Here is a 16,294-nt window from a genome sequence, read left to right as displayed (position 1 = left end):
CCTGTTGCACAGTATATTAATTATCTAGAAAAAGCATGCTATTTAAAAATACACTTAATCATTTCTTGTTAACTGTAATACATATAATATAGCTGTGCTTTATAATAAAATATAGCATGGATGCTAGAGTACAAATTCCAACTGCTACAACTCTGAGTAGATACAGTTTGTTGACAACAGTCCAGTGGCATAAAGAAACAGTGATCTGTTACCAAGGAAATTAAACAACACGTATACCTGAGCATAATATAAGGGGAATGTTAGTTTAGGCTCCTTAAGCAGGCCTACTGAGTGATACAGAAAATGTATAGTTCAGTTAATCTAAATCACTCAGAATACAAATCACATGTAGAACAAAAAATCGCCAGCATGTACCAAGAAAACAGCTGGATAACCACAACTGCTGAAACAATTTTAATAAAACGCACCATAAATAAATAAAAGACAAGCGCTTTCACATGTGCTTCCTCAGGTCTTATACAAATATATCTACATAGTTTACACTTAAATACAATACAAAATCAATTTAGCAATAAAGGCAGTTAAGAGTAGTTGATTACTTAAAGGAATACATACATTCAAAATATCTTCAGCCTACGTGCTTTTAAAACAGGTTTTAAACTAATACTGCTATTGATCCCTGATTGTTTATGTGCTTGTAATCTTAAAATCCATCACAGTTCCACTTATTCTAAATCATTATTTATATCACCACCTCTACAGTTAACATGAATTAATTGTAACATTTTAAAAGTAAAATGGTGATCAGGCCACGTAATTATGTATTTGGCCAACGCATTCTTATCATTTTGTCTGTGTATCTCATAGAGATGTTTACTAATACATTCTTTTAATTTTTGAGTGGTTTTGCCCACATAATAACAAGGACATAAGGCAAATGTTGCTAGATAAATCTGGTTTGTATTGTTGCAGTCTGCATAAAACCTTGGTACAAAATTAAAAGAAGTATTAGGATATACAAATTCCTGTTTACTTAATACACAACAAAAACTACATTTTCTACATGGATGTGTTCCTGGATTGGATACCACCGAACTAACTCTCTTATTGTCTTGACACAGCAACTTCTTTAAGTTAACATTATTTCTGTAGACAAACTGTGGTGTTTCACCCACAATCATAACTGTATTATTGTCTGTAGTCAACAAGGGCCAATGTTTATGAATAAAACTCCTTATAACACTATTACTACTAATACAATTAGTTACAAAGGAGCAAGAGTGTTTCTTACTGGACAAATTATCAGTACCATTAGTAATGACACCATCCTGTATATTATAAAGGATATTCTGTTGCACCCCCTGTAATATATGCTTCTTATATCCTATATCCATGAAATGCTGTTCCATTTGTTCCATCTCAGTTTCAAATGTAGTACTACCTTCACATACCCTCTTAACCTTTAACAGTTGGCTTTTCACAATGTTGGAAAAAAATGTGTCGAGGGTGCATACTATCATAACATAATAACCCATTATGCCAAGGTTTCTTATAGAGGGTAGTAGATATATTCCCCCTTCTTCTCTACAAAGAGATGTATCTAGAAAATCAATGTGTTGGTAAGAAATAATTATAGTAAACTTCAAAAAGCTCGTAGTGGATTCCATCATGGTAATAAATCCATTTAGGAAATTAACATCTCCATCCCAAAACATAAAGACGTCATCCACAAAATGTCTATTTAACATAATTTTCTGACTGTCTAGATGTTGAAACAAATGTTTTGATTCCCAAAAATGCATAACAAGATTTGCATAAGAGTTCGCACATGGGGTGCCCATGGCGACACCCCATTTTTGCAAACATAACTATTCTTCAAACATGACCACATTGTTATTCAGGATAAAATCTAAGACCATACATATAATATCAATATCAAGACCAGTAAATGTGTCAATAGTAAGCAAAATCTCCCTAACAGCCTCTATACCATATGCATTCGGTATACAGGTGAATACATTTCTGACATCCATAGTCACCATCAAGTAGCCAGAGGTATCTATATCATGAGTGAATTCCTTCAAATATGTAAAAAATGTGTTGTATATTTCAAGATGTTAACAATATTAGGCATTACCTCCTTCAGTTTGTCATCAACATAAATGGAAAGGGGCTCAGTCGCCTATCCACCCCCTGAGACAATAGGTCTCAAAGGGGGTGGGTTCACAGACTTATGTATTTTTGGTAAGCCTTTGATGATTGGTATTACTGGATGCGTCACATATAAAAAATTATACAGACTTTCATTAATATATTTAGCTGTAAGTAATTCATCTAAGTAATCATGAATCCTATTATTAATCAACTCAATAACAATCCTATTAACTTCAGAGTAAGTCTCAGTATCACTAAGAAGTTCCTTCATGTCTTTAACATAATCACTCCTGTTTAACAGAACAACAGCCCCTTCCTTATCAACAGGCTTTATACAAATATCAGGATTGTTATTTAGACCTTCAAGTGCTTCCCTTTCAGCTAGTGTTAAGTTATAAAAATCATGATTAGAACCCAGTCAATTTAGGGCCTTACATAATTCTTCCTCACAAATTTGAACAAAGTATTCAATATTTGCAGGCATAGGAGGTACAAACATCCTCGGTCTACTGTACCTCAGAGTCATATTATGCATTCCATTGTCCTGAAACATTAATTTACTACCAAGCAGCTACGTGCTTTTACCTCTGAATCCTTCTGTTGTCCACATGTCCTCGGTCTCCCGAGAACTTCCGTTTCTGTCTCCCTTGACTCGGTGACCAAGTAAATCTGTGTCCTTTCTGCTGTATTGGGAGCGGTAAAAAATGTTCCATAGTAGTAGGATTCATTACCTTAGGTTTGGCTCTGGCTTGGGTGTAAGGCAGAGCTTGAGGGTTAGGGGGAGAAGTCATGGCCACAGAGTCACTAACCATAGACAAAAGTGCAGTGGGCGTCACCTTGTCACTTTGCGTTACATTGCTACCAATAGAGACCATTAAAGAAGATTTGTCCATGGCAACACCAATTGTTTCTGTAATGTCATTGGCTTCTATTTCATTCCTATTGTTCTCAAAATGAGTTTTATTATCAATCTTGGGCCACACAAAAACATTACTCATGGGAAAATCATTATAATCATGTGGCAATTTTTTTCTGTTTAGTCTGTTGTAACTTTGTTTCATAAAGTAAAACATTAGAACACATATTGGCAATTTGAGTCTGATACAGAGCTTCTTTATAGTGGATGGTCAGTTTAGAGAATATGCACTCAGTTTTAAGGAGAAGCTCTTCCTCAATTGGTTTAAAATAATCTAACATTAGGTTGACATACGTGAAGCCGAAGACCTATTGTCTCAGGGGGTGGTTGGGCGACTGAGCCCCTTTCCATTTATGTTGATGACAAACTGAAGGAGGTAATGCCTAATATTGTTAACATCTTGAAAGATACAACACATTTTTACATGATTTGAAGGAATTCACTCATGATATAGATACCTCTGGCTACTTGATGGTGACTATGGATGTCAGAAATTTATTCACCTGCATACTGAATGAATATGATATAGAGGCTGTTAGGGAGATTTTGCTTACTATTGACACATTTACTGGTCTTGATATTGATATTATATGTATGTGCTTAGACTTTATCCTGAATAATAATGTGGTCATGTTTGAAGAACAGTTATATTTGCAAAAATGGGGCGTCACCATGGGCACCCCATGTGCAAACTCTTATGCAAATCTTGTTATGCATTTTTGGGAATCTAAATATTCATTTCAACATCTAGATAGTCAGAAAATGAAGTTATATAGATGTTTTGTGGATGACGTCTTTATGTTTTGGTATGGAGATGTAAATTCCCTAAATGAATTTATTACCATGATGGAATCCACTACGGGCTTCTTGAAGTTTACTATAATTAGTTCTTACCAACACATTGATTTTCTAGATACATTCTTTGTAGAGAAGAAGGGGAAATATATCTACTATCCTCTACAGGAAACCTTGATGTAATGGGTTATTATGTTATGATAGTATGCACCCTCGACACCTTTTTTCCAACATTGTGAAAAGCCAACTGTTAAGGGTTAAGAGGGTATGTGATGGTAGTACTACATTTGAAACTGAGATGGAACAAATGGAACAGTATTTCATGGATAGAGGATATAAGAAGCATGTATTACAGGGGGCACAACGGAATATCTTTTATAATACACAGGATGGTGTCATTACTAATGGCACTGATACTTTGTCGAGTAAGAAACACTCTTGCTCCTTTGTAACTAATTTTACTAGTAGTAATACTGTTATAAGGAGTATTATTCATAAACATTTGCCCTTGTTGACTACAGACAATAATACAGCTAAAATTGTGGGTGAAATACCACAGTTTGTCTATAGAAATAATGTTAACTTAAAGATGTTGTTGTGTCAAGACAATAAGAGAGTTAGTTCTGTGGTATCCAATCCAGGTACACATCCATGTAGAAAATGTAGTTTTTGTTGTGTATTAAGTAAACAACAGGAATTTGTATGTCCTAATACTTCTTTTAATTTTGTACCAAGGTTTTATGCAGACTGCAACAGTACAAACCTGATTTATCTAGCAACATGTGCCTTATATCCTTGTTATTATGTGGGCAAAACCACTCAAAAATTAAAAGAACGTATTAGTAAACATCTCTATGAGATACACAGAAAAAATGATAAGAATGCTTTGGCCAAACAAATAATTATGTGGCCTGATCACCATTTTACTTTTAAAGTGTTACAATTAATTCATGTTAACTGTAGAGGTGGTGATGTAAATAACAATTTAGAACAAGTGGAATTGTGATGGATTTTAAGATTGCAAGCACATAGACAACCAGGGATCAATAGCAGTGTTAGTTTAAAACCTGTTTTAAAAGCACGTAGGCTGAAGAGATTTTGATTGTATGTATTCCTTTAAGTAATCAACTACTCTTAATTACCTTCACTGCTAAATTGATTTTGTATTGTATTTAAGTTTAAGCTTTGTACGTATATTTGTATTAGACCTGAGGAAGCACATGTGAAAGCGCTTGTCTTTTATTTATTTATGGCGTGTTTTATTAAAATTGTTTCAGCAGTTGTGGTTATCCAGCTATTTTTTTATTTTAGTACAAATCACCTGTGTGAGCCATACATGATACAGCCAGGAAAGGGGTTGCTGACAGAAACAGACTTGTGGTAGCATACAATGTGAAAACTCTCTCCTAGATCAGGATTCCATTCCACAGTAGACCAAAATATTAGGATGACAAGGTTATCAAATCTAGTGTTATTTTAGTTATTTCTTGCCTTTTGTGAGTTAAGGTCATACCAGACGTGGCAGAACCAAAACAGTACACAGAGTTGTTCCACTTGATGGCTAAGACGGAAGTGCACATTGATATTGCTGGTAAGGCATTTCTGTAACATAGCTGCCTTAGTAAGAAATCTTCTTTTATGCATCACTGCAGGTGAAAAGCATCTGCATTACTAACCTCCATTAAAATGTCAGTCTCACATTACTCTCATCCAAAGAAATGTTAGTCATACATTACACCCATCCAAGAAATGTCAGTCTCACATTACACCCGTCCAAAGAAATGTTAGTCATACATAACACCCATCCAAGAAATGTTAGTCTCACATTACTGCCACCCAAAGAAATGTCAGTCTCACATTACACCCATCCAGAGAAATGTTAGTCACACATTACACCCATTCAAAAAAGTGTTAGTCACACATTACATCCATCCAAAGAAATATCAGTCGCACATTACACCCATTCAAAGAAATATTAGTCGCATATTACTTCCATCCAAAGAAATGTTAGTCTCACATTACTCCCATCCAAAGAAATGTTAGTCGCACATTATACACATTCAAAGAAATGTTAGTCGCACATTACACCAATTCAAAAAAGTGTTAGTCACACATTACATCCATCCAAAGAAATATCAGTCGCACATTACACCCATTCAAAGAAATGTTAGTCTCAGATTACTCCCATCCAAAGAAATGTTAGTTGCACATTATACACATTCAAAGAAATGTTAGTCGCACATTATAGTAATTCAAAGAAATGCCAGTCGCACATTAATCCCATCCAAAGAAATGTTAGTCATCCAAATAAACTGTTGGTTGCACATTACACCCATTGAAAGAAATGTTAGCTCCACATTGCTCCCACCCAAACAAATGATAAGGTCTCACGTTATTCTCTTCCAAAGAAATGCTTGCTTTATTTCCACATTTCAATATTTTTACCTTACATTATCTTACATTATCTTATGACAGAAGTTTTGTAATAGATTTGGAGTGTTGTCTAATGAAAGCTGCATGAGGGAATGATGGACCCTTTTCTTACAGCTGTGGGCTGCTCTAGATCAGAAAAAAATGGTGTTCTCAAGGAAAGGGTCCACATTATTCCATTCAATGTCTTCCTTCAGTCTATTTAACATCAAGTTATTCCTTCGTCATCTATTTTTCCAAGTCATCAAGCTTCTTTTAGATGTTGTTATTGACACACAGTGATCTTATACAGCTTTTTATTTATCCCTGAGTTGGCTCTTGTGTACTCAGCTTAGTCAAGAAAAGACTTTTTGTCACACAGTTTTCTATTGTAGTTAGGTTTTGAGAGCCAAAGCTTTTAGCTTGGCAGAATCTGTTAGGACTTTCATGATCAGTTGTGATGGCATGTCCATTTTCACTTCTAATATTTCCCTCCTCTGGTGGATTTCTGCATTGGCCATGACAGCTAAAACATTCATATGGCTTTCTCCTCCACATTCTATTCTAAATCACTAAAAATATATGTCCCTCTGAAGACTGATGGGCTTTCAATCCAGGAAAAACATAAACTTTTACATTAATAACATAAACCAAGAAAAGCTCTATTCATAACATGAACTTGCAGTGGTTAGAATATTTAAGCTATATTCATGTTCAGGCAAACACCACTTTACATCATTAAAAGAAGATACATCCTGTATTTGCTTCAAAACCTTCAACCTAGCCCAGGCAGCTTCAGACTAAGAAAGTTACCAGCTGCTGTGTACACTATCTAGTCCCACCTAAATAATCCAAAACATATTTACACCTCTTAAAATGCTAACTTTTGCCCATATATTAGCTAATCACATGCCAAAGCTCTTGTTTGGCCCATCTCTACAAGGTAATATCCACCCAAAGGTCCTCAAACTTCTAATTTTTCTGGGAAAGGTTGCAGTGGCATTCTCTATGAGCTAAATTCAGCTCTTTGAAACAAGCTCTAAACCACTTAAAAAGAATGCCTCATAATACAGTCCAATCCTTTGCATTATTTGTTGTTCCCTACATTCCCAAGCTACTCTACATGTAAAAGAAACTGTACATGTAAGTGGGAAAGTGTCTGAGGGTCTCCAACAAGCAAGCTATCAAGGTCCAGCTCCTTCTGTCTCACACAATTTGCTAGACTGAGTAGCAATATGAAAAAATACAAAGCAGAAGAATGAGGGTCCCCATTGTAGAAGGAAGTAGTAGTCCACAAAAATCACAAAAACTGATAGGAGAAGAAAGAGCCAAACAGATGACAAGGTGGACTTTTGAGGATAAGAAAGAAATTATGTATTGCTATTATTATGCAAGAAGCCCAGAATTTACAGACAGAAGATATGCAAAAAGATTAAGAGAGAAATTAGAGGAAAGGAAAAGTACTTGCACAAAAAAAAAAAAACTGTCAGAAGCTTCAAATAATATTTTGTGTTCATTAATATAACAGATTTATGAAAAACGTTATATAGACCAAGAAACCATGAGCAGTTTGGAAAAGGAAGTGAATGAGGAAGTATGGAAATATAAAGAACAAACTCTAAACATTTTTGAAAGGTATAAAAAAGAAATATGGACATGGAATGGAAAGAGAGATCTGATCTAATATTTATGCAAAGGAGAAAGCCACATTAATCAATACAAAAAGTAGCCCCAAAGATATTTGAAGAGAAATATAGGTAAAGGCATCCAGATATGGAAAATTTCACTATACAGAAAATAACATCACAAAGAGGGAATGTAAAACAGAAGATTAGCAATGTAGAAGTTAAAAAATAGAAGCTGAAGTTATAGAATACATGACAAGTGAAGGATTTAGTGTAGAAAGTCTAACACAGGTTATATCACAGCATGATGCACCAATGAGTCTCTCAAGTAAGGAGGAACAGGTGGAGTGGGAAACATCTGAAGAAGAAATAGGACATGGGAAAGAAAAAGAGATTTAATATGGTGTAATATTTATCCAAAGGAGAAAGCAAGATTAATCAATATAAAAAGAGCAGCACCAAAGATATTCAAAGAGAAATACAGGCAAAGGCATCTGGATATGGAAAATTTTACAATACAAAAAATAAGAAAACATAGAGGAAAAATAGAAAACAGGTTTAGTAATGGAGAATTTAAAGAAATACAAACTGTGGTTATGGATTACCTGTGAAGTGAAGGATTTAGTGTAGAAAATCTAACTCTGATAACATCATAAACAGGATAGAGCAATGGATTCCCAAATTAAGGAGAAACCAGTGGAGCAGGAAACATCTGATCAGTTGCCATATGAAGATACTTTGGAGCCTTCCACAGGAAACCAGTAGAAGAGTCTACTTGGAATTGCACTGCAAAGAGAGGAACAGGAAACTGTGGCAACTCTTGACGCAGTTAGTGTTGTGGAGTGATAGGCCAGCAAGTTCCCATATGAAAGAGCAATGGATGACACAGGATGACACTGCAGAGAATGTGGCACAAGAAATCATCTGGAACTTTCTGTAGAATGCTTGCTGGAAACTGAGAACATAGAATGTGCCCTCACTTTAGAAGAAAATGATCTAAGAGAAGAGTTGCTTGACGTAATAGAGATGGACAGACATATTAAGATCAATGAAAGAAATAGACTACAGAAATTCAATAAAAACCCAAAAATCAGAAGTTTGATAAAACAAATAAACACAGTAATTAGAACCATTCATAGAAATCATGCAGTATAACAGAAGTAAATAGGATATATTATTGTGTAGCTAAATTAATAACAGATAAAGTCTTACCACAAAAACACAGGGCAGTAAAGGAAAGGAATGGGAGAAATCAAATGCCAGTACCAAAAAGGAAAACTATAACGTGATTAAGACAACAGGTGTCACTGTTAGAAGAGTGAAGAGATCAACAAACGATAGATAAGACAAAAGCAATGCACACTATTAGAGCAGATTAGGATCTATCATTCACCATCGCAAATAATAAACTAAAAATATCAGCACAGGCAGAAAAACCTAGATGATATAAATATAAAGGAAATGTAGAAAATGAGAAATTTATAGAAAACCCCAAAATGTTTTATAGAGAATTAGGAAACAAAGGCAAAAGGAATTGAAAAACTACTAAAAAAGAAGAAATAGATGTATTTTGGAGAAATATTGATGAAGATCCTTGGAACATAACAAAAATGCTGAAAGGATAGAAGAAGTAAAAGAAAGAATAAGAAGTTCAAATGTACAGGATATGAAATGGAATGAAGTAATGGCCTGAGACCTTGAAAAAAAAGTTAAGAAAAGCTGCTAATTGAAAAAGCCCAGGCCCAGATGCAGTACGTAACTTCTAGTTAAAAGTATTAACATCTCGTACATGAAGATTTAGCCCTGAGTAGGAACTATTTACATGCGTACCCTGAACAGGCTCCAGCCTGGTTAACAACATGAAAAACAATGCACCTACCTAAGAGTGAACCTGCAGTCTATCTTAAAAACTATAGACTAACAACTTGCCTTCCAATAACATATAAGCTATACACTGAAATTTATGCTGACAAAGTTTATAGTCATTAAGAGGAAAACTCAATCATGGCAATAGAAGAAAAGGGTGACAAAAGAAAGTCATATGGAAAAAGGATAATTTGTTGTTAAATAAAGTCATAATGTAGAACTGTAAAAAGAGGGAAGAATCTCAGTGTGGCATGTTTAAAGGACAAAAAAGCATTTGACAGTATCCCACATTCGTAGATAAAAGAGTGCTTAAAAATGTATAAGATGCACCTACACTGATCAATGAAATTACAGCGACCATGAAATATTGGCAAACCACTTTGCAGTTAAGCCATGATAAAGGACAAATTATTATTCCAGGGACAGAAATTCAAAGGGGGATATTCCAGGGTGACTGTTTGTCATGGCTGCTATTTTGTCTTGCCCTTAACACATTAAGCTGTCTACTTAATAGATTAGGTCATGGCTACAATTTAGCTTCCAGAAAACTTCAAGGTATAAAGACTTCTCATCTTCTTTTTGTGGATGATTTAAAACTGTATAGTTCATCAGATGAGCACATGAAAGCAGAACTGCAAGTGGTCAAAACTTTTTCAGATGATATAAGAATGTCATTTGGTCTTGTTAAATGTGTAAAGGCAACTTTTAAAGCAGGAAAAGTGCGGCACCAAGAAAACATTTGGGACAGGAATGTGATATAATAGAACTTGAGCAAGAGGGAGTGTATAAATATTTGGGAATTGATGAAAGATCAGCAATAAAACTGGAAGAAATGTGAATAAAACTTAGTAAGGAATATGTTAGAAGACTGAAATTATTACTGAAAACAGCACTGACAATGAGGAACAAATTCCAAGAGATAAACCAGTTTGCTGTTCCTGTCCTAACTTACAGTTTTGGAGTGATTAACTGGCACCAAAACGTGTTAGATCAGCTGGACAGAAAAATAAGAAGGATGCTTCATACTTATCAAGTGATTTATAAAAATCAGTGTATACCAAGGCTATAGACATTCTGTAGGAGGTATGGTCCTCCTTGAAATTGATTACATTTTTAGATCTGCAATCGTAGGACTGCATACATATCTGCTGACCTCATAAGACCCAAACATTGTGAAAGTTTTAAAACATGAGGAGAATAAGTCTAAGATAACTTCCCTGCTTTGTTTAGCGGAAGCATATCGGTGTCAAGCGGGATTTGAGATCAAACCAGAAATAGCTAAAGATCAGGCAGTAACTGAATGTACCAAAAAGCAAAAGAGAGAATATAAGTTGAAGGATCAAATAAGAATGCAAGAAATGTGGAAAATGCATAAATTTAGTTGCAAGTACAAAACATTCTTGGAACAACCTAGTGTCGATCAGGATCAAATGCAGAAATGGTTAAGAAGAGGTAAATTTAAACCAAAAGACAAAGGATTAATATTGGCAGCGGAAGACAGCGGACTATGTGCATGCTGGTTTACAAAGTCCATTGAACATGTGGGAGAAACAGACAACTGTAGGTTTTGTAAAACAGAATTGGAAACAGTTGCACATCTTGTTGGTTATGATATACTAAAGGCAGAAGGACTGTATACTGAAAGGTATAATAATGTTGCAAGACTGTTGCATTGGGGATTGTACAAACATTATAATACTGAAGTAGCTGAAAAACATTGGAAACATGAGCCACAAAGCATTACAGAATATGATGAAGACTATATCACATGGAATCACTCATTACCAATAGTTCAAAAAATAGATGTGAGAAAACCAGATATATTAGTCCATGAAAAGAAGACAAAAGTAGTATTGATCATTGAAGTTGCTATGCCCAGTGACTACAGTGTCTTAAGTACAGAGACACAAATTCATAAAATACCAGGATTTGCAGGCAGAAACAAGAGCAGCGTGGAAGAAGGGTGCCCAGACAGTTCCAATAGTAGTAGTAGGAGCAACAGGTCTAATAAAAAATAACTTACAGTTGGTACTTAGATATATTACCGATGCATGGAACTCCATATGAATTACAGAAAGAGTCATTATTGGGCACAGTGCAAGTCCTGAGAACAGCACTTCTGGCTGACATCAAAGACTGAAACAATACTAATTTAATGAACTTTAATCATACTTGACTTAGGAATGGGGTCCATTCCCATCAAGGTATTAGAAGCCCAAAAGTCACTGGCAATTAAAAAGGGATAAGCAATGAAATATAGGTTTAAATGGAGAAAACGAATACCATATCCACCTTTTTTTCTGTAAATTGTAGCAATACAATGTCTGAGATGCAGCAGAATATAGAATTCCTGAGTTATTGAGTTGAGATCTGCTGCTGAGAACATTGGTTAACACTGGGGAGTGAGGGACAGCAACTTTGGATTAAGCAAAAGTTTACTAGTGAAAGCTTTTGCTCAGTGAGAGACATCTACGTTCCTAATGACTAATATGCTGATCAAATATGCTATTATTTTTACTTCTTTGTATTCAGTGTCTCGAGGTCTGGTGAGACCCTAACCTTCAAGTATCTGAGATGTATAGCAAAATAGAAAACTACAAATAATTTGCAGGACTGGCTTCCAGTAATTTGTAGGACTGACTACCAATCTCAGTCGGACTGTTTGAGGTTTTTAGTTGTTTGTCTGGACTCCATTTTTGTTTGCTTTTCTTTTCAGCTTTAAATGTCACATAGGATTGCTGTACCTTTAATGGTTCTAGCAATTATGTATAATGGCTGCAATATTCCCTGTTGATACTATCTACTGCATTTGTTTTTTTACAGCTGTGATCAACTGCTGGAGATTGTTCATTGTGCTGATTTAACACTGCTTTATAATGTAGCCATAATACTTTAAGTTCACTATTGCTGCTTCTATCTTTTATGGATTCATCAAAAACATTGAAAACTATGCTTGGTTTCCAAAAGAACGGGACCAAACTAGTTCTGACTTTAGAAGGGCTGTGAAGTTCTTCATGATCAGATAGATTTTCTTTCATGATTAAAGCTACTTAATTATCTTTAGGTCAAGATGTTGTTTTTTTCCCATCATGGTTGCATACTAGTGAACAGAGGGTAGTGGGACATTTTGTTCAGTAGTTCTTGCAAATAAACTATGATTGCAGACATCTAGCTCTGTACCAAATATGTTACATTAGGAATTAAATTTGTTGTCTTCATAGCTGTTTGAAAAGTCTCTTAAGGATCTTATTGTGGCTTCTTGGAAGAGTGGATCATCACTGCTTAATCACAATTTGGTCAATCTTGTCAATCTTCTTTTGAAGATATTCAGCTTTTATGCTCTTTGGCTGTTATAAATAAAAAAGTTCTGCAATTCTCCCCTGGCTTGGCTGGATACGCAGACCAAGATTGTAAAGTTTTGTTTGGCTCAACCTCTCGAGGATCAAGTAGAAAACCAATACTTGAATGAACTCACCTCGGTCAATCTTGTGTATTGAGACTTTGTCAGCTGCTTTGTCCTTGTTACTCTGCTTTTATGACAGCCTTGTTTCAATAAAAACATGACATTGGAGGATTTATTCCATACTTCAGTTTGGAATTTTTTTCTTTATAAGAAGGATTTTCATTTGGAATAAGGAAATTTGAGACATTTACATTTTCATGTGACTGTTTCTGGATTGCTGAACCAGTTGATACCACTTTTAACATCAGCTGACGTTGCAGTGTGGCCTGTTGACACAGCATTTTTGAGGCTGGTCTTTTCTAATGCCAGTCATATTACAACACTGAATGTAAAGGTACTACCAGAAAATTAAGAGAAGAGAGAATGCTAGTAGGTCAGTCCAAGATATAGGGTCATAGAGGGTCATAGATTAGTACTAACCTAACTAGCCATGTGGGCCATTTTAAGCCTAGCCAATTATCCCTTGTGAGACTCAAACCCTGAACCTTGTGTTTGTAAGGCAAACACCTTAACCATTAGGCCACCCTCCCATAGTCATGTCTTTATTTAACTTTGATTATTTTTCTTAGCTCTTGCTGGAGACTTCATATAATTCAATAGTGGATATCCTACCTTGACTTACTGCTACGTTCCAATAGCACTAGTACTCACATAATGACATTCCTATTATTAGATAAAGTGTCACATGGATGAGGCTACAAATGATTAGTCGCAACTAAACAAGCTTTATCTCACTAAATATGGTCTGCAATAGACGGTCATTGCTGGTAATGTTTATGCTGCAGCATTGTAATGATTCAGAGTTATTTTGCAGTTTTCTTTATTATTATTTAACTGCTGAATTACAGGGTAAAGCCCCCCACATGGGAGGTAAAGGAACTTTTCCCTGCAAAAAAGTGTGTAGATGCTTGAATGATCACTGCTGCAGTAGTCTTAGTTATATAGATTTTATCCTGCATAAGATATAAAAGCCAGTCAGCTTCCAAAGCTGCATGGCACTTTTGATGTGCACAAAATGTTAGGCAGCTCAAGCTGACTAAAAGACAAGTTTGGGCACCAAGCCCTTCACAGCTTTCCTGCCAACACAGAGTCGGAGGCTGAGCCCTGAAAGGACAATATTACAAATAACAAAATTAAATGTCTACACCCTGGCATAAAAAACACAGCAAAAAACAAGGGGTGTGGGGGGGGGGAATGGCCACTGCAGCAGTGCATTACTCAACTGTACTATGTTCATCATATTGATCACTGTAGCAGTAGCCTTAGCTATATGAGTAGATAAACCTAGCTTACTACATTTGAGAGGTGAAAGAAGAAGGGTCCAGGAGCCCCTGTTGAATAGTCCTTGCAAAGCTTTTATAATATTAGCCTGGGTTCTGCAGGGAAAAAGCAAAGAGGCTTTTTTTAAAACTGTTTTTAGTGCTACCTAATTCTTAAAAACAAAATTCCAAAAATATGCAATCTCTAGTAGGGAAAAGGTGTCCCAAAGGTGTGCAGTTTCCACAAAGTAATGCCTTATTTTCTTGAAATGTATTTAGTTTACCAGAATATCCAGGATTGCCTTGTTGTCCTTTGAGTCCAGGATCTCCAGGCCTTCCCCTAGAATCACCAGGGTCACCTGTAAAAGAAAACAAATCAAATAATTTAAATTTGATCTCACTGTATAAATATATGATTACTGGACACTGCATATCAAATTTAATTGCCTGCCTGCTAAAGATCTATGCCATGGACTCTTACCCACAAAAAGGAAGCATTGTGAGAACATTTTAATCAAGACTGGAGTAAAGCAAAATTTGCTTACAAACACTGCTTTGAAATGTGCATGCTGTGTATAAATACTGCAACATTGTTCATTTGTTTCAATGTCCTCAACATCAATGGGACAGGTTTAACCTCTTATGTGTGCAAGTACACAGCTGAAGGGTAATTACTTCAGAAGCTCTGTAACAAAGGACACAAAACATCTACTGTAACAAAGCTTAATAAAAGTACCTGAATGAGGTCAGAAAAAAATGAATATTGGACTTCTGAGACAATATTAATAACCACAAGGGATTTGGAGGTGCTCAATTCCTAATTTTGCATTCCCTGGTTGACAGCATGTGGGTTGTTTGTGTGTGTTTGTGTGTGTGAGTGTGTGTGTGTGTGTGTGTGTGTGTGTGTGAGTGTGTGTGTGTGTGTGTGTATGTAGAGCTGGATTTAGCACTAGGCAAGTGTGTGTGTGTGTGTGTGTGTGTGTGTGTGTGTGTGTGTGTGTGTGTGTGTGTGTGTGTGTGTGTGTCTGCGCGTGTGGAGCTGGATTTAGCATTAGGTGACCAAGGCAGTTTCCTAGGATTCACATTGCTGGGAAGGAGCTCCCTGTTGGCATGGGGATTATTTTTTAATTAAAAAAAATACATTTTATATGTGTGTTCTTCTTTAAGAATGCCTCTTGTATCTGGTTGCACACACCTGTTGCTTCTGTGCGTGAACATCACATAGACCTGTTATTTAAATCTTCCTTTCCATGTTCAGCAGGAGTGGAATTTGAATACAAGAAGACATTCTTGTGCTGTGTACCATGGATGGACAAGTAGAGGTGTGTGTGTGTGTGTGTGTGTGTGTGTGTGTGTGTGTGTGTGTGTGTGTGTGTGTGTGTGTGTGTGTGTGGGTGAGGAGCGGCCTTAAGTCAACTGGTGCCCTAGGCAAAAGGGCTCCATGGTGCCCCCACCACACCACCCGGTGCCCCCATCCTGGTCTACCTACACCAAATAAACAGCTCCTGCTAGAGCGGCGCCCTAGGCAGCCACCTAGTTGGCCTATGCCTAAGGCCGGTTATGGTGTGTGTGTATGTGTGTGTGTCTAATGCCCTAGTTAGAGACAGTAGGTGGTAGCATCCATTTTCTCAGGCTCAAACCCTGTACTTTAGTTACAGGAACCAAGAGCCTGAATTCTCTATGTCAACTACCAAGCTACTAAAAAAAAAAAAAAAAAATGAAATTTTCAAGTGCATTTTCACGGAATTGAGTTTCAAATGCATTTTCAAGGGATTGTGAGTTTCAAGGAAAGAAAAGTTTACTGGTGCTAATGTAAAGTCTGTTTACAATATGAAACTGTTTTGTT

The 16,294-nt window shown here is 36.0% G+C and overlaps 1 protein-coding gene across 1 annotated transcript in view; it reads right to left on the bottom strand.

Annotated features, from left to right (window-relative positions):
* The window catches only part of LOC122801189 (collagen alpha-4(IV) chain-like), a 1,621,248-nt gene that overhangs the window by 268,276 nt on the left and 1,336,678 nt on the right, over positions 1–16,294 (bottom strand). The window contains exon 36 of the mRNA XM_044070748.1: positions 14,733–14,807. Within this exon, the coding sequence (XP_043926683.1) occupies positions 14,733–14,807 (75 nt within the window). The remainder of the gene's footprint in view (positions 1–14,732; positions 14,808–16,294) is intronic.

The sequence above is a fragment of the Protopterus annectens genome, chromosome 4.part1, assembly GCF_019279795.1.
Source record: "Protopterus annectens isolate FY-2018-M chromosome 4.part1, PAN1.0, whole genome shotgun sequence".
Classification (NCBI taxonomy): Eukaryota; Metazoa; Chordata; order Ceratodontiformes; family Protopteridae; genus Protopterus; species Protopterus annectens.
Note: the sequence above shows the minus strand (reverse complement) of the source record. Positions and strands in the feature narration are given on the sequence as shown.